The sequence below is a fragment of the Vanessa atalanta genome, chromosome 24 (assembly GCF_905147765.1).
Source record: "Vanessa atalanta chromosome 24, ilVanAtal1.2, whole genome shotgun sequence".
Classification (NCBI taxonomy): domain Eukaryota; kingdom Metazoa; phylum Arthropoda; class Insecta; order Lepidoptera; family Nymphalidae; genus Vanessa; species Vanessa atalanta.
The window spans coordinates 7,289,558-7,315,701 of NC_061894.1; the positions used below are offsets into that span (position 1 = coordinate 7,289,558).

The window sequence follows — 26,144 nt, forward strand, 5'->3', positions numbered from 1 at the left end:
AGTTATTACAAGATTTTACTTCATATATGTCATTAATTGTCTTGGTCGGGCTTAGTGCAAGCCCGTCTGAGTAGGTACTACACACTAATCAGATATTCTACCGCCAAACAGCAGCACTCAGTATTACTGTGTTCCGGATTGAAGGGTGAGTGAGCCAGTGTAACTACTGACAAGAGACATAACATCTTAGTTACCAAGATTGGTGGCCTATGGACTATGTACATTAACAGCCTGTAAATTTCCCACTGCTGGGCAAAGGCCTCCTCTCCCTTTAGGGAGAAGGTTTTTGGAGCACATTTCACCACGCTGCTCCAATGCGGGTTGGTGGAATACAGATGTGGCAGAATTTCGTTGAAATTAGACACATGCAAGTTTCCTCACGATATTTTTCTTTACCGCCGAGCTTGCGATGAATTATATACAAATAAAGCACATGAAATTTCAATGGTGCCTGCCTGGGTTTGAACCCCAAATCATCGGTTAAGATGCACGCGTTCTAACCACTGGGCCATCTCGGCTACGTGGACATGGACGATGTAAGGAATGGTTAATGTTTCTGCGATCGTGATCGACTGCCATCGACTGGCCTCACTTGCCGGTCCGCCTACTTATATCCTAAAAAAGTGAGTAACTGCGAAACGCAGTTATTTACGTATAAACACAACAAATATAAATAATTAATGCTCTACAGCTCTCAGGAATAATGTGGCTTTATATCAGAGTGTTTTTAAGTAAAGATTGTTTACTAAAAACCATCTTATAAACGGGCTCCATCTTCTGGTATAGATTTAGTAGTTTGTTTCTTGGAAATTTATAAGCAACATGGAATGTAATAATTATATCATTTTATCAATAAAAACGTCATAATCAGCATAAGCTGTGAGTCCAATTTCAACATTTTACAAGTGAGATACGTTGTGTTCGAGAACAGTTCTTCATCCATCTTACTATGGAACGTTGCAACGTACTTTAAAGAAAATCTTTGACTAAAATATGCGTGAGGAAACTAATTCATAAAAACATTTTTGTATAGAACATGTCGTACATCGTTATTTTTTTTCATTTCGTTTATGTTAGTGCCTCAATTATTCTCAACCCAAGAACCGATCCACGTAAGGATTCCCAAGAAGGTAGACGTTAAGTTTGTGGCTATTACTGAATAAAATGGAAACTAATTCATAAGGAAACTAATTCATAAAATCATTTTTGTCCAGAACATGTCGTACATCGTTATTTTTTTTCATTTCGTTTATGTTAGTGCCTCAATTATTCTCAACCCAAGAACCGATCCACGTAAGGATTCCCAAGAAGGTAGACGTTAAGTTTGTGGCTATTACTGAATGAAATGACTGCATTTTTTGACTATGATAGTTGCAAAATCGTCGGGCAAATTTTGAACGCGGTTCAAATCAGTATAATGTTACAGTTGAATACAGATAATCCACGAGGAAAACAACACACATTAATCCCAAAAATATTTTTCCTTTATCATTATATATTCATAATTAAAATTAATCTCTACTTAGTGAGAATAAAGTCGCTTCGCGTCGTTCGCTTGGATGTTTTAAGCTACGCAACGGATTTTAAGGCAATTTTGATAAATACAGAGTGATTCAAGAGGAAGTATTATTTTTATACATTTATATAGCAGAGAAAAGCCGAGAATTTCAACTTTCCTAGCCGGTAAAACAATTAGTCTTTTTATGTGAAGCAGGGAAGCATCACTAGTTTAATGTAAATTACGGCGAGAGACAGGCGAAGAGAATCGTTAGCGAGTTTGTCTTCTTTACAAAATAGCACGGGTTAAATCCCCTAACAAAGTCGAAGCGGATCAATCAAAAAATATTTCAACTTAACTTTATTGTATAAGTAGGTGACCACTGAAGTCACTAGACCGATTAACCTAGTTATTTCCTACTGAATTAAGTGTTTTGTACGCAATTTCACTTGAATATTATATACGATCTTCAGAGACTTACAGCTCACTATAAATTATGTCTATGTTAGGAATATATATATTTTTTTAAGATATAGATAGGCGGACGAGCATATGCGCCATGTGATGGTAAGTGGTCACCACCGCCCATAGACAATGGCGCTGTAAGAATTAACCATTCCTTACATCGCCAATGTGCTATCTACCTTGGAAACTAAGATATTATCTCTCTTGTGCTTGTATTTAGACTGGCTCACTCACTCTTCAAACTGGAACACAACAACACGGTACTCTACTGCTGTTTGGCCGTAGAATATCTTATGAGTGGGTGGTATCTACCCAGACGGGCTAGCACAAAACCCTACCACCAAGTAAATTATTGTCACCAATTACCAAAAAGCAGGTATGTTATGGATATGTTATTACAGATCTGGATACGCATATATGAATATCAGATACGGTTACGGATACGAAATTATTTCGGATGATCCGTGTGTTTCGGATAGTTACGAATACAAATTGTAAAAGAGAAAATTTCATGGGAACAATTTCACTTGCATTCTATTACTTGGTACCCTATTTGTAATTTGATAATATATAATCATTTATTATTGATATATTATTAATATTAATTACAGAATATATTTGTATATATCGGATCGTGGTTACTTTGGTTGTTGATTTGGATAATTAATGAATCGAGTAGTTGGCAATATTGTTTGATGACTGATTTACTTTTAAGAGCGGGTCACCCCGAATGGAGTTGTAAGTGTCATGGCAACGCGAGTCGTTATGTTTTGACAGGCGATTCGAATGCGATGGTTGCTTGCAAACCCATTTGCTCTTAATCAAGATGAGTTATTGTAATCCTTTGATATTATTGCGGTGTACGATTATTGAATCAATTAATACAGTGATTAGACGATATTAAATACGTTTTATTTTGTGATTATCTCCATTGCACGCCCACATAGTCTTACAAATGTCGGATCAATCCCCGAACCCAACTGTTAGGCATCCTGTTCTCCGACATCAGAAGTGGGATCAGAACACATATTAGACCACGCAGGCTCACTCAGCAGGTTAACAACGCCAAAGCTCAATGCGCCAGCGAATTATTTTATAGTAAAATTTAACGTTACTATCAAAAACAGTTTAGGGTTAGGTTAGTCATAAAGGGCGACCTATGGCCGTATCAGTTCCTCTAATAATTTTTAAGCGACTCAAAATGAAAACGCACTTGTATGAATTGAATGGTATTTCTTTCCAATAATTGTTTTAATTTTTTTTTAAATATGTAAAAGTTGTTCGCCCCGTGGGTAGTTAGCGTTATGTTATGGATTGTATAATTATTACTATTGAGCTATCGAGTCTTATTTTAATGTTTGTTCAGTACTAGTTGTTGCCTGCGGCTTCGGCCGCTTTTTAGGGGGTTGGTTGTCAATTTTTAGTTATATAAAAGCCTAGCCCTTAGTCCTATTTCATTCATGGGCGTTCAAGCTAGCTTGACATCAAATTTCATCAAATTCGACTCAGTTGCTGGGCCGTGACGGACAGACAGACAGAGTTCATTCGCATTTATAAAATTATATTTAGAATATACTGATTATTACTGCAGTCGTCGAACAACAGACCTTACTCAAACGTAACCTTCTGATGTACTATCAATTCATATATTAGACTTAAAAAAAAAAATTACTACATTTAACTAAATGTTATATTCGTAAAAAAAAAAAAAATTCAAATTCATTACCTTAATTTATTAATTCCCAAGATTATCTCTTTCAAACGAAGTCTTCAACTTTTTAATATTATGTAGTAATAAATAGACGAAGACATTTGAAGTTGTTAACGATGTCTAATTGAGCAGAAATGAACGCTACGATAATTCGAATTAAAACTATTTGTGAGTATATTGTACGATCTCTGCGATCAATTAATTCGATACGAATATCCTAAATTGTATATTGTTTTATTGTATTACCAAATGAATTAATAATTTAAACGGAACATGCTTAAGCCTCTGATTGTTTTAATCAAGTTAGCGTAGCGTTCATTGTAGTGTCGAAATAATACTCTCGTACAAATAAATAACGCTTATCTTTGGATGGATTTTAATATTTTAAGTGTATTTATTGGAATAATGATTTTTTTTATACGTATTATGCTTAAAACACTAAATACTTTAATGGCATCCGTATTAAAAAGTTGTGGCTGTAAGATATCTATCATTATTTATTGTTACACTTGCTTCTATAAGAAAAATAATAATTAGTAAGTTGGTAGTACTGAAAGTAGTATTGAAATTTAGTTTTATTATTTTGTCTTTCATTAAAAAAAAAGAGTTCGTATTTCACTCGCGAAATGTTGACAATCGATTTCGATAAGTGCATCCATTTAAATATTATAATCAATGTTTTATTACGTTCTTCGGTTGATTTCTGTGGTGAGTTTCGAGTTTCTTAATATGCGACACTAATTGTCATAATTTCAACAATAGACGCATCAATATAATGAATCAACGTTAGTCCCTATTCAATAATTCTGAGATGCAAAGTGAGTTCTGAAATTTGGCGGATCACTTTCTAAATCCTTCTTTAAATAACCTTAACATGTACAGAGGAACTTGTTAACTAAAAAATAATGTAGATTTAAACCGGATTTTTTTCTGCCCACAAAATGATCTAGCCATTTAAAAAAATTCATAAAAAACTATACATACTATTAAACTATGATGATAGGATGGAATTGGTTCGGTTAAGGTGAGATTACATATTAACTGTGAACAACGTCCACTCGATTGATTATATGAATATTGATTTCTAGGCCGAAAGTCAACATCCAGCATCGTTGAATCGTTTCACTAACCAATTCATTTGTCACCTTTTTTATTTTTTATGCGAAAGGTGTCACTTTGAATGAAGTGAGAAATGAACGAGGAATGTTCTGCCTGATTCCATTTTTAGGCGATACAATTTTATTTCAAGTAATGCGAGGATAAATAAAATTACAAATGAAAAAAAAATATTCGAGTTATTCCAATTACAAGGCGAGTAAACACAGAAAAAAAACATAGACAAACATTGACATCGAATTAACGTGATGTGATTGGTCCAGATCTTATACAGTAATGTATGATATTCATTTTGTATTCACAAAAAAAAAATGCGGTTTGAATGTCGACTGAGCTGATCGGCAATTTCGTAATTAATTAAATTGAATTTATGAAGGTAGGTTGTATAGTGTTGTTTGATAAATTCGATACCGGCTGTTTGTACGCTAAGATCTTTTAAACTATGTAACCGATTTTAATGCGGTTTGTTTTAATAAACAGAGTAATTAAAGAGATATATGTATACTGGTTGTCGCCCGCGGCTTAGCTCGCGTTTTAAGGGTTGGTTGTCATGTGTTAGACAAAAAAGTAGCCTATGTCCTTCCTTGGAGTTCAAGTTTGCTTCATAACAAATTTCATCAAATTCGGTTCATTGGTTTGGTAGTGAAAGAGCGACAGACAGACAGAGTTACTTTCACATTAATAATATTAGTGTAAATAACGTGATAACTATAGTAGAAAAAAGCCGAAGATATCAACTTTTCTCGACGGAAAAAACATGGTAGCGATTTTGGACACAGATACAATTTTAAAAAAAAGTTGTCTTCAATGGATTCTGACATTTGCTGATTATGTATTATAGCTATTTAAGTGTTTTCAGTTTAAGACTACATTTAGCTTAAATTTTGGATTTGGATTTTATTTTATCCACAAAAGGTTAGGCCTAAAGCTTGTGGAGAAGATGGTAAATATTTATTTCTAGCGAAAATTTCAAAAAATAGTAGTTATCTAGGTACTTATTTCTTGAGATTTTATATCCAACAGACTGCTGCTCAAATAATTAATTAGGTATTCTTGTGGATAAAGATTAGATTCCCGAATCCAAGAGTGTCTCTTATAGTCTATATGTCTATATGGACTGCGATGAGGGTCCAATTTATAACATTTATATTGAATTATCTATTATAAAAAGAAAGCTGATTGTTTATTTCAGGGTTAAGGCCTTCCTCTCTATTTGAGGAGAAGGTTAGGAGCATCAAGCTGCTTCAATACGGGTTAGTGGATTCACATGTGGCACGATTTCGGTGAAATTAGACACATGCAGGTTTCCTCACGATATTTTCCTTCACCGCCGAGCACGAGATGAATTATAAACACAAATTAAGCATATGAAAATTCAGTGGTGCCTGCCTGGGTTTGAACCCGAAATCATCGATTACGATGTACGCGTTCTAACCACTAGGCCATCTCGGGTATTTTATTCTATTTACGAATAGCTCTGCTATATTAAGCACTAATTATATTTAACTTGTACATTGAAGAACGAAAATCTAAATTCACGATCACGAAAAGTTTCGTTCTCTACTATAATATGCACGTATTATACATATAACCTTTCCACCTGAATCTGTTTATAGGTGAAAACCGCATTATGTTTATAGGTGAAAACCGCATTAAAATCCGTTGCGTAGTTCCAAAGACCTAACCGTACATACGTTAGTAAGCGACTTCGTTTTGTACCACGGAGGGATATAATTAAAAATAATTAATTTAAGACTTAGTCTTAATTCTAGCACTGGGGATAACGCAGTGCACGAGTTTGTGCAATTAACGTCTTCGCTCCTTTCGTAAACCGAGGATTTTACACCGGATATCATACGCTAGACCAACTGCATGGGAGCGTAAACAATGCTTCTTATCCAATCCGTTTTTGTAAGTCTGACTTGGGTTGTCAACTGAATACCTTGGGATTTAGTCGTTTAACATAGTCACTAGACAAAATATACCGTTTATGTAGAATAATGTATAAAAATAAATCTTGAAAAATTGTTTATCTTTAGGTGTGAGGCTATAGCATCGTATTTGGGGACTTTATTATTGCTTTAAGAGATGAGTGAGCCAGATGATAACTCTGACTCCCTTACCCCTGGTCACAATGGAGATAACTTAACCATTCCCAAGGTTGGAGGCTAGGTAAGCATAGTCGATACTAGTTTGGACCAATATTGGTGCACCAATCCAAATTAAGACTTATTACTAATTCGAAATCAGTATTGATAATAATATTAATACTTGATATAATAACATTAAAAGGAAAGGTTAATAAATTTACTGCACCAATGTATTTTGGCAGTGGTGACCTTATCTGTTAAAAACGAAACCCCTTTTTATGGTTTTGTTTGTTATTGTAGAACATTTTTTATTTTTAGGAAATAAAGGTTTTATATATATGTGCCAGGTGAGATACGCATAGCATAACTGATGTGCGAAAATGGTGAATATCTTACCTTAATGTGTAAATTAAAAAAACAAGCAAACAATTACTAAGTGCACAGAGATGGTACATCAACTTGTAAGACAGGCATGACTAGCTACAATACATGAAATAAATAATCACATTTTTCAATTAAAGTATCAATATTATAATATATCGTTTGTATTTTTTGTTATATTTATTTAAAATATTAAAATCTTTTGGCATTTATTTGGGCAAAGAAAGCACATTATTCTGACAGTTGTCAAATCTGATACTGCCTTTGCCTATTATATATTTTTTAAATTCTTTTTTCCATTTTACTAAATTATAACAGCCTAAAATCAAAAAAAGAATGTCATTGATTTCTTAATAGAAACAACCTAGAGAAATATATAAATTGAAAATATAGAAAAAATAATGAAACCACTGCTCATGATCATAATTTCACAAAATGAAGATTAATATAGTGCTATGTGTAATGCATTCAGCATTAACAATTTAAAAAAAAAAAATAATTTTATTTCTTTTGTACATTTTTAATCTATATTTTTCTTTTTTAATTACATAAATATTTGTCGGTTCATTGGCATTACAGATGTACGTATGTATCAGCTATTATTGTTAATGCATTTAGAACAGTGGTTTTTATTTGTAAAAATTTATTGTTGTGGTCTATTGATGTTTAATTATATTTTTAAATAATCTTTGGTTAGCATGCTTTAATTGTCATGAAATTACAAGCTATACAACATTCAAGAACATCGTCAAAAACAAATAAAGAACTATTTATATTGAACCAGCTGAACCAGCGGCTTTAATTGTGCGAAATTTATAAACCACAAACTTCAGGGGTTGGAAGGGTTTTACCCCCTCAGGGTTAGTTTCATAAAATTCATTCTTAGTCAATCCACACCTAATAAGAAACCTGCCTGCCAAATTTCGAGTTTGTAGGCGTTGTAGTTTCTGAGATTTTATGATTAATCAGTGAGTAGAATTTCGCTTTTATATATATAGATTATGAAGCCTTTTTTCCTGTAATTCAATATAAGTAATTCTTTTTTATGATTTATTTATGATTCGTGCCTGTTTTAGCCATCCAACGACAGATCGGACACCATCAGTCATTTCCCCGGGTACATCAACACTCGTAGACTCTATTAAAGAGCTCCATCTGGACCTTAGAGCCGCTTGTGCCGCAAACGAGGCCATAGTATGTATAGATTTCACTAAAATCATTGTGTATCACCGTTGATATTAATTGGTTGAAAATACTATGTAGTCAATAAAATTTGATTGTACTTTAAATGTTAAGACATTTTTACAAATATAAATTACTACACTTTCAGTCAAATTTTCACATTTTGTCTTTGTTTCTCACTTAAATACATTTGATGTTCGGAGTAATGTAAAGATTATTTTCAGATTTCACGAACACTCAAGGTCAATGCGAAATATATTAGTACATTCGAAATTCTGCATGAAAAAACAGACTTATTACTAAACTGTTATGACAAAATCGCGTCTAACGAGCGGAATACAAAAACTAATATTTAGCACGATCGTATGGAAATTTCAAAACGAGGTCTGCGCAGTGCTAAGAATTTTAATGCACACTAAGAGGTCAAAGCACGCGATTATGAATTTTGGCACCTTCTTCAATGCCTATACCTTACGCTATTTATATTTTACTCCTTTGACAGATTATATACAAAATGCACTTGTTTACATACGTAGATATATGAATAAAAAGATATATTCCTTTCGTCGAAATTAAATTTAAACAAAAACAATTTAAAAAATGTTATATTTTAAACTTACCTAACAGAATGATGGTCAGAATTTTTTTTTATATATATATTTTTTATTTTAAACACTTTTTTTCATTTATAATATAAAAGAATACGTGTTCTCTTAGATAATATTTTTCGATCTTTTGAATTTGGAAGGACAATCACACCCACGAACGGAATATCTATGACTTACTGTCAGTAATTTGTCAAATTCGATCCGTTGTCAAATATGCGTTCCTTTCCATGATAAGTGTTCGAAACCTAAACATTATAAAAAGTATTAAAACAATTGATAAAAATCATTATAAAGATTTATTAAAATATAAAAATATAAGTTTAAGCATGTATAATTTGGTTGTTAGTTATTATTTTTTGTTTTATGAAATAATTACCAGAATATTAAAAAAAAAAACATTTACATTGTTGATGTGATTTTTCATTAATTTATGATTTAAAAAGATCAAACTTAATGAAAAAATGTAATTAATTGAACTAAAGTTCATTACTCTACAAGATATAGAAAGTTCATTGGTAGGTAACACATTGATATTCATTGATCTTGCTTAATGTAGTATTATTATAGTGGGTATTATTAATATCAATGGACTTCAATCCTTGTGTTTGTAGTAATAATCACCTTCAACATCATACCAATCAACTAATTTCTTATTATGCCACATAAATACTCCTTTAAGATTAGGCGACGCTTCTAAAATAAGGTAAAGTATAATTTCCGCAGCATCATCTGGTTCAGTTTCTCCTCCCCCCTGCGCCATATCTGTCTTCAAATACCCTGGATGAACAGCATTTATAGATATATTTCTGTCATTATATTTCCGTTGTTGTACCTGTAAGAAAAATTAAGGTAACCACAAATACTGATAAAGGCATTTATCGAATGGCAATTCATTATCATTTACATTTCGATTTGAGAACTATTCATTTATTAAACTTGAATCTATATATTATCATTTACATATTTTATTGCGTACAATTTTCCTAAATATAGGATTGTTTTTTTTTTAATTCGTTTCTAAAGTGGAATAAAAAAAAGGACGTTTGACAGCTGACGTATATTGTTAAAATTTGACGTAAAAACAAACATTTCATTGTAACGAACTCAATATATAGTGATTTTTGTTGATATTAAAGGCTTTGATTAGTTGCTAGATTGAGTGTCACATTAAAAATAAAACTAACGGTACAACTCTGTGCGTGACAGCAACGCTTGACATTCGCCAAACGTCATTCCACTTTACTAGTGTCCATCTACTTAGTGGCCAACAGTTGGTCACTATTTTTTTAACGAATTCTCAGCTTTGACCGTTAAAACAGACTCAATAATTATTTAATTACTTAAGTAGACTTTGTAATAAATATTAAAATAAATAATTATTGTTATGTTTTGTATTGAGTTATATTTACCATAGTCAAAGCCGTTAAGGCAATTTTAGAAATTCTGTGCTCCGCATGTTTTCCGTCGTCAGCAAAATCTTCTTTCTTGAACGTACCGTTTTTTAAGCTTTCCAAATAATTATTAACAAAATCATTAATATCTTCCGTTTTCAAATCTTGTTTCGTGAGAACGTCTAACCATTTTTTGTTTTTTAAATTCGAAAGATGTCCACATGCGCTCGACACGTTGATCACTCTAGCGCCATCTCTTAGTAGAGGATATAAAAACTTTTCGATGTCTAGTAGACTTCGATAGTTCACATCAATATTTCTCTTAGCTTCTTCATACGTCGGATATACTTTTTCCAACTCTAACATGCCTGCATTATTAACGAGAACGTCTAGACCGCCGTGTTTCGTTTTGATATAATCTGCGAATTTTTTAATACTGCTTTTGTCACTGACGTCAAGTGAATAAAATTGCGGTTTTAATCCGAGGGCATTTAACTTTTTCACGGCCTCTAAACCTCTTTCTTCATTTCTAGACGTTAAATACACGATACCGTCGAATCTTTCGCACAATCCTTTGACAATTGAAAAACCTAAGCCCTTATTGGCGCCGGTGACAGCTGCTATTTTTTCCGCCATGTTTTTGCGTGGTTTGACGACGGCGTTTCGTTATTGAATGAAAACGATGTCATTATTAATCGTAAGTTGAGATAGGTTACTATAAATATACATTTACCCACCTATGTTATCATCTATGATAAATGCCATATCTATTTGTTTTTCTATACGTGCATGACCGGTTAGTATAAATAAAAATATAAATAGTTTTTTTTTCATTAATATGTTCATGGTTTTTTTTTGGTAGAAATTTTATAATATTAGTTTAATTAGTGTAATTCTCATCTTTTTAAATGTTTTTCAGCCAATCAAAAATGTGATATATATTTAATAAAGTTGTCGGGACTTCGATCGCGTTTTAAGGGGTTAAATCAGCAGCCTGTAAATTTCCCACTGCTGGGCTAAGGCCTCCTCTCCCTTTGATGAGAAGGTTTGGAGCATATTCAACCACGCTGCTCCAATGCGGGTTGGTGGAATACACATGTGGCAGAATTTCATTAAAATTAGACACATGCATATTTTCTCACGATGTGAGGTATTTCCTCACAAATTAAGCACATGAAATTCAGTGGTTCTTGCCTGGGTTTGAACCCGAAATAATCGGTTAAGATGACGATGGTGATCAGGTATTAGGCATAAAAAGTAGCCTCTGTCCTTCCTTCTAGTTTAAATTTATCTCATAATAAATTTCATCATATCAAGAGGTTTGGCCTTAAAAGTGCATACATACTGACAGACATAATTAATTTCGTATTTATAATATTACTAAAGATTAATACAATAATGATTCACCTTTTGACCTCATTTCTCTGACAATGGATAATATATTTACATGATTTATATTTATAATTTAAATGTCGTACACTTGGTAATTATTGATATTAATAGGCTATATTTAAAAATATATCAAGCATTTATCTTAAGTATTGTAAATATTATTTTTATCTAAAATAAAAATACATAAGAATTTAAATAAAAAATAATTCGTTCATTTATTCGTTCTACGAACCACGAGACCACGTAACGGCAAGCGCAGTGTGGGGTGCCCCCCCCGCGAGATGGACGGACGATCTGGTCAAGTCCACGGGGCCGCGGAGTATCGCTGGATTCAGGCCGCTACTCACCGGTCAAGGTGGAAGTCATTGGGAGAGGCCTATGTTCAGCATTGGACGTCTTACGGCTGATATGATGATGATGAACGATCCCTATTCTACTTGGGTTTATTTTCTAAGTTTAATCTGTAGTGTATCATGCGATCTATCGACCCGTAGTAAATTTTACTTATAAAAGTGTAGTTAAACTGGTAAATGGACGTTTTATACATTTAAATATAACGATCCTTGACTTGTATTACCAATATGGCAACAAAGTTAGGAACTAAAATGTCATCGATGTCCCTTGTGCCTGTTTTAGAATGACTAAGTCACCCTTCAATCTGGAGCACAATAATATCAAGCATTGTTGTTATGGCGGTAGAGTATACGATGAGTGGGTGGTACTAACCCACTTGTGAACTGTATGCCCCGCCAAGCGAGAAATTTTCGTTGATGTTAACCGCCGTGATCCTCACGTGTAAATTATTTTCTACACATGACTCTCAATGTCTATAATAAAGTTTCGTTTTTAAAGTAGTTTCGTTTGTCTGTCTGTTGCTCTCTCATGGCCAAACCACTGAAATGAATTTGATGAAAGTTGGTATGAAGCCAGCTCGAACTCTTGAATAAATGAAATAATTTCTATGCCTATAATCTGACGACAAATTCCTATAACGTATATTCGTATAACTATATATATATATTATATAATTGTTTAAAAATATCTTAAAATATCTTACGAAACATAAACAATAATAATGCTTAGAATAACCTCGACAAATTAAACAAATTGCTTAATATATGTGAAGATTTAGTATGTTACATATATACTGGCTGTGCCACACACACACATATATATTTTAATGGGGGAAAAAATACAAACAGTTACATTATATTGCGTCGATGCGGAAGTATAGGAGAACAGTAAGATCAACAAAGGCGTGAGTTTCGGATTTATTTACAATTGTAACGTATTATTATTTAAATTATACCTACACGTAACTCAGTATAACCATATAATAACCTTCAGAACTAAGATATATCCCTTGTGCATATAACAACACTGGCTCATCCTTCAAACCAAACTCAACACTCAAGTATTGTTGTTTGCTGGTATAATGTGAGTCGTAGCTGCTTAGGGCTTGCATTAAGCCCCATCACCGAGGTATTTGTTTAAGATTAGACTTCGAGACTGTTAGACTGATTACCACGAAGTGACGTACAGTGTAATCCGTTATGTACTAATTCGGCTATACAACCAACCATTTTTAGCGACTTAAGTATATGTTATATGGCATATGTTTGGTTTTAATATGAGCCACTATGAAAATTAAAGTCAAAATCAAACTCATAAATCTTTATTCAATATAGAAGTGTTTACACTTGCTTATTGATAGTCAAAAATCTACCACCGGTTCGGAATTTAACACCTCGGACCTGAGAAGAATCGACGAAAGAAACTCAGCGGGATATATTTTTTTCTTTTGCCTTTTTACATGTACAATAATAATTATAATTTAGTTATTTGAAACAGCCTGGAGGCGATCATTTCATTCAGTCAACTAAAAAGTCATTAGTGTTGTAATATCGTTTAGCACACATCATCGGTTTATTACGCTACGCTTACAACGACCGATGTTTTAACAACCGAATTTCACTCAAAATTGTTCGGTAACGACGACGACAACGAAAACGATGGTCATGATATGCCTCTGTCTGGGCAAGAGCTCTGAATAAAGGACTGTCCATAGGAAATGAAGAACTAGAACAATATTCTGTTGTAGATGATGATCTCGCAACGTGTGAGGAGCCGAAACGATTCTACAAAATTTCGACAAATATAAACAAGATTGCGACGATTTTAATGACGTAAATTTAAAGCAGCTGTACGTCATGTTCTATACCGATAACAATTGGTATTATAAGAAAATCACCTTTCCACAGCTTAAGTTGTCCATTAAAATAACACTTTGTCGTTATTTTATTACTTAATAAGTAACATTTATAATAGTCATCAATTATCAGGCCGATTTCTTTGTAAACGATTGGAGTTTATTCCATTTCATTACAAAGACAAATTAAGCACATGAAAACACTTGTTGTGAATACTGGACTACCTTAACTCTTAGATCGACTCAGGTTTGGGCTCCTTTGTAGGTCGAGTAACTACTATATGGATTTGATTTGAATTAAACTCCTCTAAAATTTAAATTTTCAGAAATCCCATCGTAGTGGTAGCTTGCGAAAATAAATCTATGCTTCAAATTTTAGCTTTCTAGACTCGACAGTTTTGGCTGTACATTGATAGTTAGGTGGCATTATACAATTGATATTGGATTTTGATGTCCAGGGCTAGAGAGTAAAGTTTAGTTATTAAATGTAATATTTACAGTTGGCTTGGAAGTAACTGCAACGCAATGCTTGTGTCCAGAGTAAGAGGCGACCAATCTATGAGTCTGTCTTGTCACTGTCACGGTCTCACGAACGCTTTTATTAATCAAACGCAGATGCTGTGACCGAATACCGAATAGTATCGTCTCTCCTTTGATTACTTTTAAAATGAAGTACGGGTTTTTTATAACAAATACATTATTCTATCTGAATAAATATTTTTTTAAAGCTAAAAGAGATCATTTATTAAGGCGGTTTTAGTTAAATAACAAAAAAATTAAATGGAACGTTTCGTTATACGGTATGCAATTTCAAAATATAATTATGAACATGTTTTTTTAATGTACTTAGTTTTTTTTAAATGTATTTGGAATAGTTTTGGGTATTCTGTGAGATGAAATTCGAAACTCACAGTAGAAGACTATCCAGAAATATCAGTTAGTTTATAGGCAACATTGCCTATCATTACATTTTGTAAAAAAAGTCCTCCAGCTATAAATTATGTATGCGATAAATTCAAAGTCTACCAAACAGATTTTATACGATTTCCAATGGACGGAATGATTCACGAAGAAGGTTTAGGCGTATAATTCATTATGGTTACGTTTAAATTTACTGAGCCATGATGATGACTGTTGAAGTTATCAGAAAAAAAAATGCTGATGAGTTGAAATTTGTGATATACAAGGCTATCGAAATAGGAATAAAGATAAAAAAACCTTAGATTTACGTATTTCATGTGATTTGCTAATAACTCAGCTATATTGTGAACTACTTACTAAGAGTTTATTATTAATATATCTTTATTTATAATACAATATTATTATATTCAACTAGTTGTATTCACTTTAATTTTACTTCCAAAATTTCGATAACAGTTTCGTCGATACTCAAAACGCCATTTTCTCGCAAATCCATAGTAAATATCATAGATTAATCAAGCTCTCGACCAATGATATCGCGTCAATATGCTTTCAAGTGTTAATTCGGCTTTTCTCCTCTTATGGTTTTAATAGAGTATACGTTTTATGTAGATCCTTATTCTACCCGGGACTGGTAATTAGTAATCGTTAAAAAATATAGGATACCTACACGTTTCAAAATGGCGTAACACCGTAATTCAATTGTCAACATTTCACGAGTGAAATTCGTAATTATATTCTATAAAAGCTCACTTCATATCTAACTCGTGAAATGTTGATGTGCTATTCTAATGAGTGTATTATTATATTATTATTATTTGAGTATTATAATCATTACAGTTAATGTCACAAAACACTTTATGACTTTTCATGATCGTGTTTTGCGGAAAATATCACCTTGGTCTTATAGAATAGTTCTATAGATGTAAGTTTTAAACAGGATATTCTAATAAATACCGTAAACCTCATTGTCTTCTGACATCAAGATAACAAGTGTTAAAGTGTAATAAGTGTAAAATATTGATCTGTGTTCAATTAGACATTCCCACAGATAATTAATTGCAAATTGTTATAAATTAACAACACCGATTAAATGTCTTCGAGATAAACGAGCCGAGACGGCCTGGTGGTTAGAACGCGTGCATCTCAACCGATGATTTCGTGCTGCCACATGTGTATTCCACCAACCATTGCAAAGCATTGGAGCAGCGTGGTGAAACATGCTCCAAACCTTCTCCTCAAAGGGAGAGGAGGCTTTAGTCCAGCAGTTGTAAATTTACAGGCTGCTAATGTAATGTAAAGATAAACTTTAGTGAGAAGACATATCAAATCAAATTATTTTTTATGTAGTATAGGAGAATAACATTTGCTTTTTTAAGGCGTAGGTAGGCGGACTGACAAATAGGCCAGTTGATGATAAGTGGCCATCACTTCCCATATAAATTGACGCCTTATGAATTTATAACGAATGCACCACCAACCTTGGGAACTGAGATGTTATATCCTTTATGCTTATAGCAATTCTGACTTATTCACTCTTAAAAACGGAGCACAACCATTCTACGTACAATACGTAGAATGGTTGTGCTCCGTGTTTGGCAAAATATTTATGACGAGTGAGTGGTAGAAACTCAGACGGGCTTGGACAAAGGCCTACCACCAAGCCTTGCTCATTGATGACAACAAATAACCACCATTTTGGAAAAGGCTAAGCTAAGAATAAGTCAAAAGAAACAAATTTTCTTATCAGCAAATTTGTTCGTTATGAAAAAAATAAACACATTATACAAATAATTTATAAATATTTCTTTTATTTTTTAAGAAATTACAATACCACTATATAAAAATTATGAGGAACAAAGGCGATTCGTCGCAGACGTGGTGGCGTTTGCAGTTCACTACTCGACGATAATGGCGGCCTTCAAAATTCCCGCCAACTATCGATACGACGCTTCACTTCGCTTCGATCTATATCTAGCTGTCAAATCTTGTTTGTCACGTAATTTAAAAGATGGCGCTAGCGACACGGCCATCATATCTTTAAATGTTTAAATAATTGAATAAATATGGGATTTAAAAAAAAAAAACAAATTCGAATAGGATTCTTCGAATGAATTCATGAAATGGAGTGCTTTATAGCCACAGATAAAATTACTTTTGAAGTAAATCAAAGGAGAAGTTAAAAAAAAGGGTTTGTACACATCCATCGAAATAAATTAAATCGAACAGTTAAATCACCAGTTAAATATATTACTTTGGCCTTTTCAATTATTAATCAATAAATGGCATTTAAAATATTATACAATTTTATCGATATCTGTAATATGTTTAACATATATAAATATTAATAAAATAATCATGACCTCTCCCTGGGGACTTCATAACGATAATTTTCGTTCATTTATTCATGTTCAAATAATTCGACGACTTACAAAATGTAAAATTAATATTTATTTAAAGGTATATTTATATTCGGAGGTTAATACAACGGAGTTTTTTCATTGAAATTGTTGGTAACTTTTCAGAGAAGAGAGAGAGAGCTTGCAATTTTTCAGAGAATCACTAATATGAATCACCAGTATGAATTGTAGTTGTTATGTCAAATTTTGCCGATTCAAAATTAAAAAAAAAAACTTTAAAAAATATTAACAAACTAGCTGTGCCCGCGACTTCGTGCGCGTTTGAATTTAATAAAAAAGCGTGACTTTATTATTATTTTACATATAATTCTAAAATAAAAGTAGCCTAAGTTACACATTATTACATCGGCTATCTGCCAGTGAAAGTCCAGTCAAAATTGGTCCAGCTGTTCCAGAGATTAGCCGGAACAAACACACAGACAGACAGACTAAAATTGTAAAAAATGTTATTTAGGTATATGTACCGTGTACATACATATGCATTTAGTAAAACGCGGTTATTTTAATATTACAAACAGACACACTAATTTTTACATATATGTATAGATAAGAGATATCATTCAACATAAGTTTATATCGATAGTAAAAAAAACGTGGCGCTATAAATTTCATTGTATTTAACTGACATAACATTGTACTTCAAATGTTAGCATTAGTATTAGCAGCCTGTTAATTTTCCCACTGCTGGGATAAAGGCCTCCTCTCCCTTTGAGGAGAAGGTTTGGAGCATATTCCACCACGCTGCTCCAATGCGGGTTGGCGGAATACACATGTGGCAGAATTTCGTTGAAATTAGACACATGCAGGTTTCCTCACGATGTTTTCTGAAGGAACCAAAAACTTACGCGTCGGCGAACAAAAAGCCTTCTATGTATCAACTGGAACAACAGCAAAAAAAATTGTAAACAAATGATAACAAAATTTATAATTAAGTTAATTAATATACTTTTTATTATGTTATTAAAGTAATATTTTATTATTAGTTATAATACGAATACATAAATTTATATATAAACATAAGTTTAGGTATATGCAGTTCGTCAGCTATATACACCGGCTTCACATAGTTAATATCGTAAGCCTTACACACAGCTCTCATTCGCCAAGAATCTGGTGTGTAACGTATGATAAAGCGCGACTTTTAAAATTACCTTTATCAAAATCAAAATTAAAATATACTGTATACAAGTAAGCTATTACCTATACTACTTACCTTCGAATCCTCATTTTACAGAACTGTATTAAACGTACAGCTAGCACCGTTTCGGAATGAAGATTCTACCGAGAAGAACCGGCAAGAAACTCAGTATTTACTCTTTTCCAACATTTGAAGGAGCCGAGTTGGCCAGTTAAACCACTGGGTTAGAGCGCGTGCATCTTAATCGATGATTTCGGGTTCAAGCCCAGAATTTTCATGTGCTTAATTTGTGTTTATAATTCATCTCGTGCTCGGCGGTGAAGGAAAACATCGTGTGAAAACCTGCATGTGTAGAATTTAAACAAAATTCTGCCACATGTGTATTCCACCAAACCGCATTGGAGCAGCTTGATATGCTGCAAACCTTCTCCTCAAAGGGAGGGGAGGCCTTAGTCCAGCAGTGAGAAATTTACAGACTGCTAATGTAATGATATATGTAATGTTGTAAATTTATTTAAGTGTGTTTTTTTAATACAACATATATCATAGCGATATTCTTGGAATAAAATGCGAAACGAAACGATAAATACATATAAATCTTAGCATTAATTGTACAAAATCGACACAATTACATACTGTAACTGACACCTCTATTATGTCAGTAGGTGACCTTTAATCGATAAAGGTCAATAATAGTCTTTGTCTTTACAAGGCTTTAATTAAAGCCTCTGATTCACTAGATGTGGTTTTCTGTAGGGTCGTTAAAGTTTTATAATTCCTATAATTATGATACAGGTTTTTTTAATAGCTCAGTGAACTAGCTAATGGGCTTTGAGGTAAGTGGTCACTACCAGCTATGGACAATGTCACTATAAGAATTATTTATTTATTTATTTATTTAAAAAACTTTATTGACCAACAACAAAAGTTGGAACAAAAGGCGGACTTAATGCCTGAAGGCATTCTCTACCAGTCAACCTTTAGGCCAAACAGATAGTCATGAAGGCGGTAACAATAAATTTTACAATAAATACGATAATAATAATAATGAAACAAAAACATAGATAAAATATTACATATATGCATGAGAATACACATTTATAATTATATATACATATATGATATATGATAACATAACAGAGACATAATAGAAATTTTAAAAACACAGCGTAGTGAGAGAAAGAAGGAGAAACTTAAGAGAGGTTTTTAATAAGATAATCCTGTAAACGACGCTTGAACAATGCCTTAGTAGGAGCCTTTCTAATTTCTACCGGAAGTTTATTCCATAATCTGACAGCTTGGACAGAGAAATATTGGTAACTAAGATGTTATTTTCCTTGTGCCTGTATAAACTATATCAATCGAATAGAAAAAAAAATAATCAAACCTTAGATTTATATATTTCTTCGCCTTGCGGCATTGTCGTCTCCTTACGGCCGATGACGGCCTTTTTGATTGTGGCAACGGACTTCCCACTGAGGAGGACGGTCGCCGGGATTGCCTCGTGCTCCGTTACGGGAGGGCCGCGGATGCAATATATCGACACGCTCCCGCAGCCTCTCCAATCCGTGCCGAGGACTCCCATCGCAGTGGTTTTAGTGAGTAGGAATCCCACATAACCCAGTTCCCCTCCCCCCACGGGTCCGGGTACCTTACAGAAGGTTTTCAATGCGTAAAAAAAAGCAACCGACCTCCACTTTTTGCAGCACAGAAACATCATCAACTGTAACAATTTTTTACAAGCCTGAAGTAAAAAATGGACATAGCGTGAGATCCATAATTACTAAAATCATTAAACAGAACCGATCATAGATTGTAATAAGAATCTTACTAATAAAATTACTGCGGTCAAAAGCGATTATATCAAACGTATAATTTATATTATTTTCTTGTTATTTGCAACTGACATATAATACGCTTAGGTATAATTGTACTCGTAATAAAATAGCGTCGCTCTGAAGGTTGGTCACTAAGTCAAAGTCAAGCCAAAGTCAAAATCAAAATCGTTACTGAATAAGATGCCTTATGTCCAATTACCATCTGGTATCTTCAACGTAATAATACATCTTTTTTGATGTACAGATAAACAAAACTAGTGGGTCTTCCGCGAAACTTTGCGTTTTCTTAAAATATTTTTTAGGAATCTCGAAAACTTTTTTCGAAAAATTGTTTTTTCAGACAAACAGGTTTGGTTTTGATTTCGTTTCATTGTAAACTGCAAGTCAGTCATCTAAATTTGGCGCTAAAATGATACAACCTCTTTTAAATTATTTTTTTATGCAAATAGATACATAATTTCAGTTAGAATTGGAGTTTGTCGAAAACAATTTACTTTAATTTTGTTTACGTTTTTCATAAAATTTTTTTATACATCCATAGCACCGCTCTCTAAACGGCCAGTAACTTTTTCAAAAGAATTTCTTTGTGAATTCGTAACAATTTGTAAAATGCCATCAAGAATCCTCTTTAATTTTCTGCACATCTACAACTGGAGCTCAAAATGAGACCGTAACCGATTTATTATATGCAGCTATCGCTCCATAATCACTGCGACAAAAATCGGCTTACGCTAGTAAAGTATAAGATTAAATTATCAAAACATCATATCCCAGTTCACCGTGAATGTTCTTCTGTAACCGTTCAATCTCACCTGAGTTTCTCCTTTTACTTCTGAATATGGATGTTAGTTAAAAGTAGAACCAAGTGAATAACTCACGATGATGCAAGCAGTGCTCTGGTGATCTCCCTTTCCCACAATTACATCTCATCGGCTTTTTCACCTCATGAACCCTTGATAAAAACGGGCCTATATTTCACTATTCTTCTCCGTTTGAGAAGAAGGATTGAAGTTTATTTCATAGCTCATCAATGTGGTTTTGTGAAAGACTATATATATATTTATAATAATTAAAAAAAAATTATCAACATAATCTATACTAATATTATAAATGTGTTATGAATTTTGTTTGTCTGTCTGTTGCTCTTTCACAACCAAACCACTGATCGATTTTATGTATGGTATGAAGCAAGGTTGAACTCAAAGGAAGAACATTGGCTTTTTTAAGCGCAACACCTAACCCCTAAAACTATATATATATTATCATAAGTAAATTAAAATTGTTAATATTTTTAAGACACTGCACCCAAGAATCTTCTTTCGAGAGTTATCGTCCGTTGCCATTTATTTACAAGGTTATTGGTAATTCGACGTATTCCCATTAGGACTTAATGGGGGTGATGTTTGGCGATAATTTTAAGCCCCATATGCATTATGCAAAAGAGAACCATTTATGAGTTATCACGTTTTTTAGCTTTTTTCAAAATAGATCAAGTAATTATTATTTTAATATTGACAAATAACCAGTGTTTAATCGTTTTTATAAATGAGAAGAAAAAAATCGGATTGAAATTGATAAACATTTAAAAAAAGCTAAAAAAACTTCATAACTCAAAAATGGTTCACTTCTGCATTATGCATTTGGGGGGTTAAAATTATTGCTAATAGTCGACCCTAGCACCTCCTAAATACGTCGAATTACCACTAATCCTATGTACATAAAATAGTAGTTGTCATCACCGTTAGTTATAGCGCATAAAAAGTACCCTATGTCCCTCTTTGGGGTAAATAATTCATGTTTAAATTTCATCAAATTCCGTTCAATAGTTTGGCCGTAAGAGCAACAGACAGACAAACAGTTACTTTCGCATTTATGACATTAGTACAGATATAGTAATTGACCGTTGGATTTCATATAAATAATAAATGATATCAAAAAAAAATTGTACAATAGATTTGAATATTTGCACGCGAGTTTACGTTAACTACTTAATTCATATTTAAATTATATGTATTTGTGTTAACAGGCTAATAAAATAATGTATGAATTAAAAAAAAAAAGATATTTGACTTTGAATAAGAAGTTCATTAATGTGGTTCTTGTTTATAATGTTATGCATTTAAACAGACGTCTTAAACGGGACTTTGGCGTATTTTTTGTTTAATTGTTTGACTTTGATGAATTTCTCCATCAACAATCGAAAATTTGTTAAATTTGTCTGTTTGTTTGTAAGGGATAATACGCGTTACTAATGATACCTACATTCTAAAAACAAACTATGAAAGAATGTTCCATTATTCTTGAGTGCTAAAGTGTAGAAATTATATTTATATAGTATATGTGAAAAGCCGGGGTAGGTTGCTAGTAAATTATAAACACAAACTAATCATGTAAAAATTAAGTATTGTTGCCCGGGTGTGAGTCCAGATTATTCGTTGCAGATTCAGGTGTCCATCACAGTAAAACCAGCAGTTGTAGAAGGCCTTACTTTTAAATTTGGTAGTGTTATAATTCAAACATGGAATCTGTCTGGTCTCTGGTTGTGTCGAATAAACATCTCATGCAAATGAGGTTTATGAACTTTAAGGGGGAATAAACTTTGAATTAAATTAATGAGAGTTTTATTTGATATGGTACACTAGTCCTTATTATAATGTGCATAAGTTTCATTAGCTGTTTAAGTTTATGGAAATATTTAATTTCTGAACAGATATTCGAATATGATTCTCTAATTATGATAACATTATAAATTCTACAGTTAGAATAACATTGTTGTAAACTATTGACACCATATTATTATTGTTATATATAATTTCACTAGCTACTCGTTTCGGCTTCATATGGATACGATAAGGTCTATACACAACATATATATTGAAAATAAATAAGAAGAAAACAATCTTGATTTTTTCTGATTACATTAACAGCCTGTAAATTTCCCACTGCTGGGCTAAGGCCTCCTCTTCCTTTGAGGAGAAGGTTTGGAGCATATTCCACGCTGCTCCAATGCGGGTTGGTGGATACACATGTGGCAGAAATTCGTTGAAATTCCTCACGATGTTTTCCTTCACCGCCGAGCACGATATAAATTATAAACACAAATTAAGCACATGAAAATTCAGTGGTGCCTGCCTGGGCAAGATGCACGCGTTTTAACCACTGGACCATCTCGGCTATTAAAATTATAAGATATTATTTTTGTTTTATTACGAACAGCATGATACTCTCATATGCAGTCGGCGCTGCTCCAATGCGTGTACCAACTCGTAGAGTATTAGACACGCACGGTGCAGATTTACTTGTGGCAGATGCAGGTTTCTTCGAAATTAATTTTTTTCAAGCTACCACAATTTTACTTTTCAAGAACTCAGCACATACCTAGAGAATATACATATTTAGTTCCGTTTTAAGCGCAACAAGCGCTTAAGCGTTTTGGCGATTTTACATCTAATCCAAAAAAAATCACCAACGATGGTCTCAGATTTGGCCATTTTCGGCGAGGCGCCCCACAACGCCGACGCCCAAGTATTTTGCACATCTTGCACCTTGGGATAAGACTTTAATCTAAACTTAAAACACGCGGATCTTAATTACGATCGTAACCTGTATTATAAATCTATTTGTATAGAATTCATACAAATATATATACATCAGATCATCAGAAAAGTTACTTGGTGGTTGGTGTGCAGACCCGTCTGGGTAGGTACCACCCACTCATAGAATTTTATACCGCGAAACACTAGTACTCAGTATTGTTGTGTTCCGGTTTGAAGGGTAAGTGACCCAGTGTAACTATAAGGACAAGGGACATAACATCTAAGTTTTCAAGGTTTGTGGCGCATTGGCGAAGTAAGGGATAATATTTCTTACAGCGACATTGTCTATGGGCGTTGGTGACATAGACAATGTATAATTGGCGTTCCTCCTACCCATATAATAAAAAAAATGGCTTGAAGTACAAACTTGATACTCATCGTAGAATACGTCAAACGTTAGAAAGTTATATAGGGAATGATGGATTAATAACGTAAGCCGATTTTGTCTTAGTTACTATGGGACGATAGCTGCACGTAAAAGATCGGTTACGGTCTTATTTTGAAGAGCTCCAGCCGTAGATATGCAGAAAATTAAAGAGGATTCTTGATTTAAATTTAGTAAATTAAAAGCGGAAAAAAGTTACCGGCCGGGTAGAGGGAATCTGTTCGGGCAACCCACTAGAAATAATTAAAACTCTTAACGTGTTTCCTATACGGATCAAAATAGCGTATAACCGTAAGTCGGTTGTCACGTTTCACTTGTGGAATCTTGACTAATACATTTATAGCATTGTAGGTTCAAAATACATTCCAACTTACACAATTGTTTGTACTTCGTTTTTTTTTAATTAGTCTAATTATTCTCCTTGGTCCTAATCATGTAATTTCGGATGCGTGATTTGTTTGATTGTACGTAATTGTTACGACTTGAACGTGTAACATTAACATAAGGTTAATACGTATGTTATTGTTGTTTTACGTAAATATTATTCACGTGTGGTATTCTTTTTTATTTAGTTTAACCTACGTTTTTAAAATTTGTTTTTTTTTTTTTTTTTTATAACATTTCGGTTATATGGTTTACTAAATGTAGCCATCAAGGATGACAGTTGTGACAAATCAAAATCAATTTTGTAATAATTTATTATTTTGAATGGATGGTACAAACTGATAAATAAGTATTGAATTAAATAAATAAAAACCGATCAAGAGCTAGTTGGACTCGCGCAAATTCCGAGGTTCCGTACCATTATATATAAAAACGGCAAAAAAAAAAGTCTGTTGTATGGGAGCCTTAAATGTTATTTTATTTCAAGTGTCTAAATATTACGGCTCATGAGATACAGCCCAGTGACAGACGGACAGCGGAGTGTTAGTAATAGGGTCCTTCCTTCCATCCATCCATCCTTTTTAAAGTTTGCGTATGGAAACCTAAAAAAAATGTTTTTTTTTTTTTTTAAATAATAAATATATTGCGTGTGCAGTGCAGTACGTGCAGTACACGTCGCCATCAGGCGGAGAAGTTATAAACACCCAGCGTAGTAAGACGAGCAGCGACGGAGTGCCGACGTCACGGGATATGAGTCGATCTTAGACCCAAGATGCGCAAATAGATATCAGGAATCGAGAACCTTCTTTCCTCAATGAGTCCACTGATGTAACCTTCGAATGAATATCGAGATATACCAGTTACCTAGCAAACAAACTAATCATATTATATTATTTTGACGACCTCCGTGGTCAAGTTGTGTGTACACCGGTTTTCATGGGTACTCCACTCCGAGGTCCCGGGTTCGATTCCCGGCCGAGTCAATGTAGTTTTCTATGTTTTCTTGGGTCTGGGTGTATGTGGTACCGTCGTTACTTCTGATTTTCCATAACACAAGTGCTTTAGCTACTCACATTGGGATCAGAGTAATGTATGTGATGTTGTCCAATATTTATTTATAGTTATTTATATATCTAAATACGATTGTCATAACAACTTTGTTTAATTATTTACAATTAACGTCTCTTTTAATCATTCCACGTGCCTTTAAATCATCCGAGACTCGTCATAAATTATCATAATAATTAATAATTACTTTGATGGCTTAGTGCCTAGAACACGTGAATCAAACAAGCACTACTGAGTTGTATGTGGTCAATTGGTTTTTATTATTTTTTTAAGGTATAGGTGGCAAACGGACAAGAGGTTCACCTGATGGAAAGTGACTACCACCGCCCATGGACATCTGCGACATAAGGA

The 26,144-nt window shown here is 33.3% G+C and overlaps 2 protein-coding genes across 4 annotated transcripts in view; both read right to left on the bottom strand.

The window, feature by feature from the left end:
- Positions 1-9,202, bottom strand: part of LOC125073361 (snake venom 5'-nucleotidase) — a 31,322-nt gene extending 22,120 nt beyond the window's left edge. The window contains exon 1 of one of the 3 annotated variants that reach the window (XM_047684164.1): positions 9,064-9,202. Coding sequence is in view for 2 of the 3 variants with exons in the window: in XM_047684162.1 (XP_047540118.1) it covers positions 8,329-8,481 (153 nt within the window). In the remaining variant the exon portion in view is untranslated. Of the gene's footprint in view, positions 1-8,328; positions 8,912-9,063 lie in introns of those variants that run through there. The other 2 variants (XM_047684162.1, XM_047684163.1) reach the window with 2 other exon arrangements.
- A 258-nt stretch (positions 9,203-9,460) lies between these two features.
- LOC125073415 (carbonyl reductase [NADPH] 1-like) lies at positions 9,461-11,102 on the bottom strand. The gene is made up of 2 exons (XM_047684236.1): positions 10,461-11,102; positions 9,461-9,883 (listed from the first exon to the last, which is right to left on the bottom strand). Exons 1-2 carry the CDS (start codon positions 11,076-11,078, stop codon positions 9,644-9,646), a joined length of 858 nt encoding a protein of 285 aa, XP_047540192.1. The 5' UTR covers positions 11,079-11,102; the 3' UTR covers positions 9,461-9,643.
- Positions 11,103-26,144: the final 15,042 nt, after the last annotated feature.

What these genes read in the sequence shown, in the direction of transcription:
- LOC125073415 (XM_047684236.1), bottom strand. Translation starts at nt 11,078, where the DNA reads ATGGCGGAAAAAATAGCAGCTGTCACCGGCGCCAATAAGGGCTTAGGT. An exon ending in CCTTAACGGCTTTGACTATG is followed by an intron (nt 9,884 to 10,460) that starts GTAAATATAACT and finishes TTTTTCTTACAG; the next exon opens with GTACAACAACGGAAATATAA.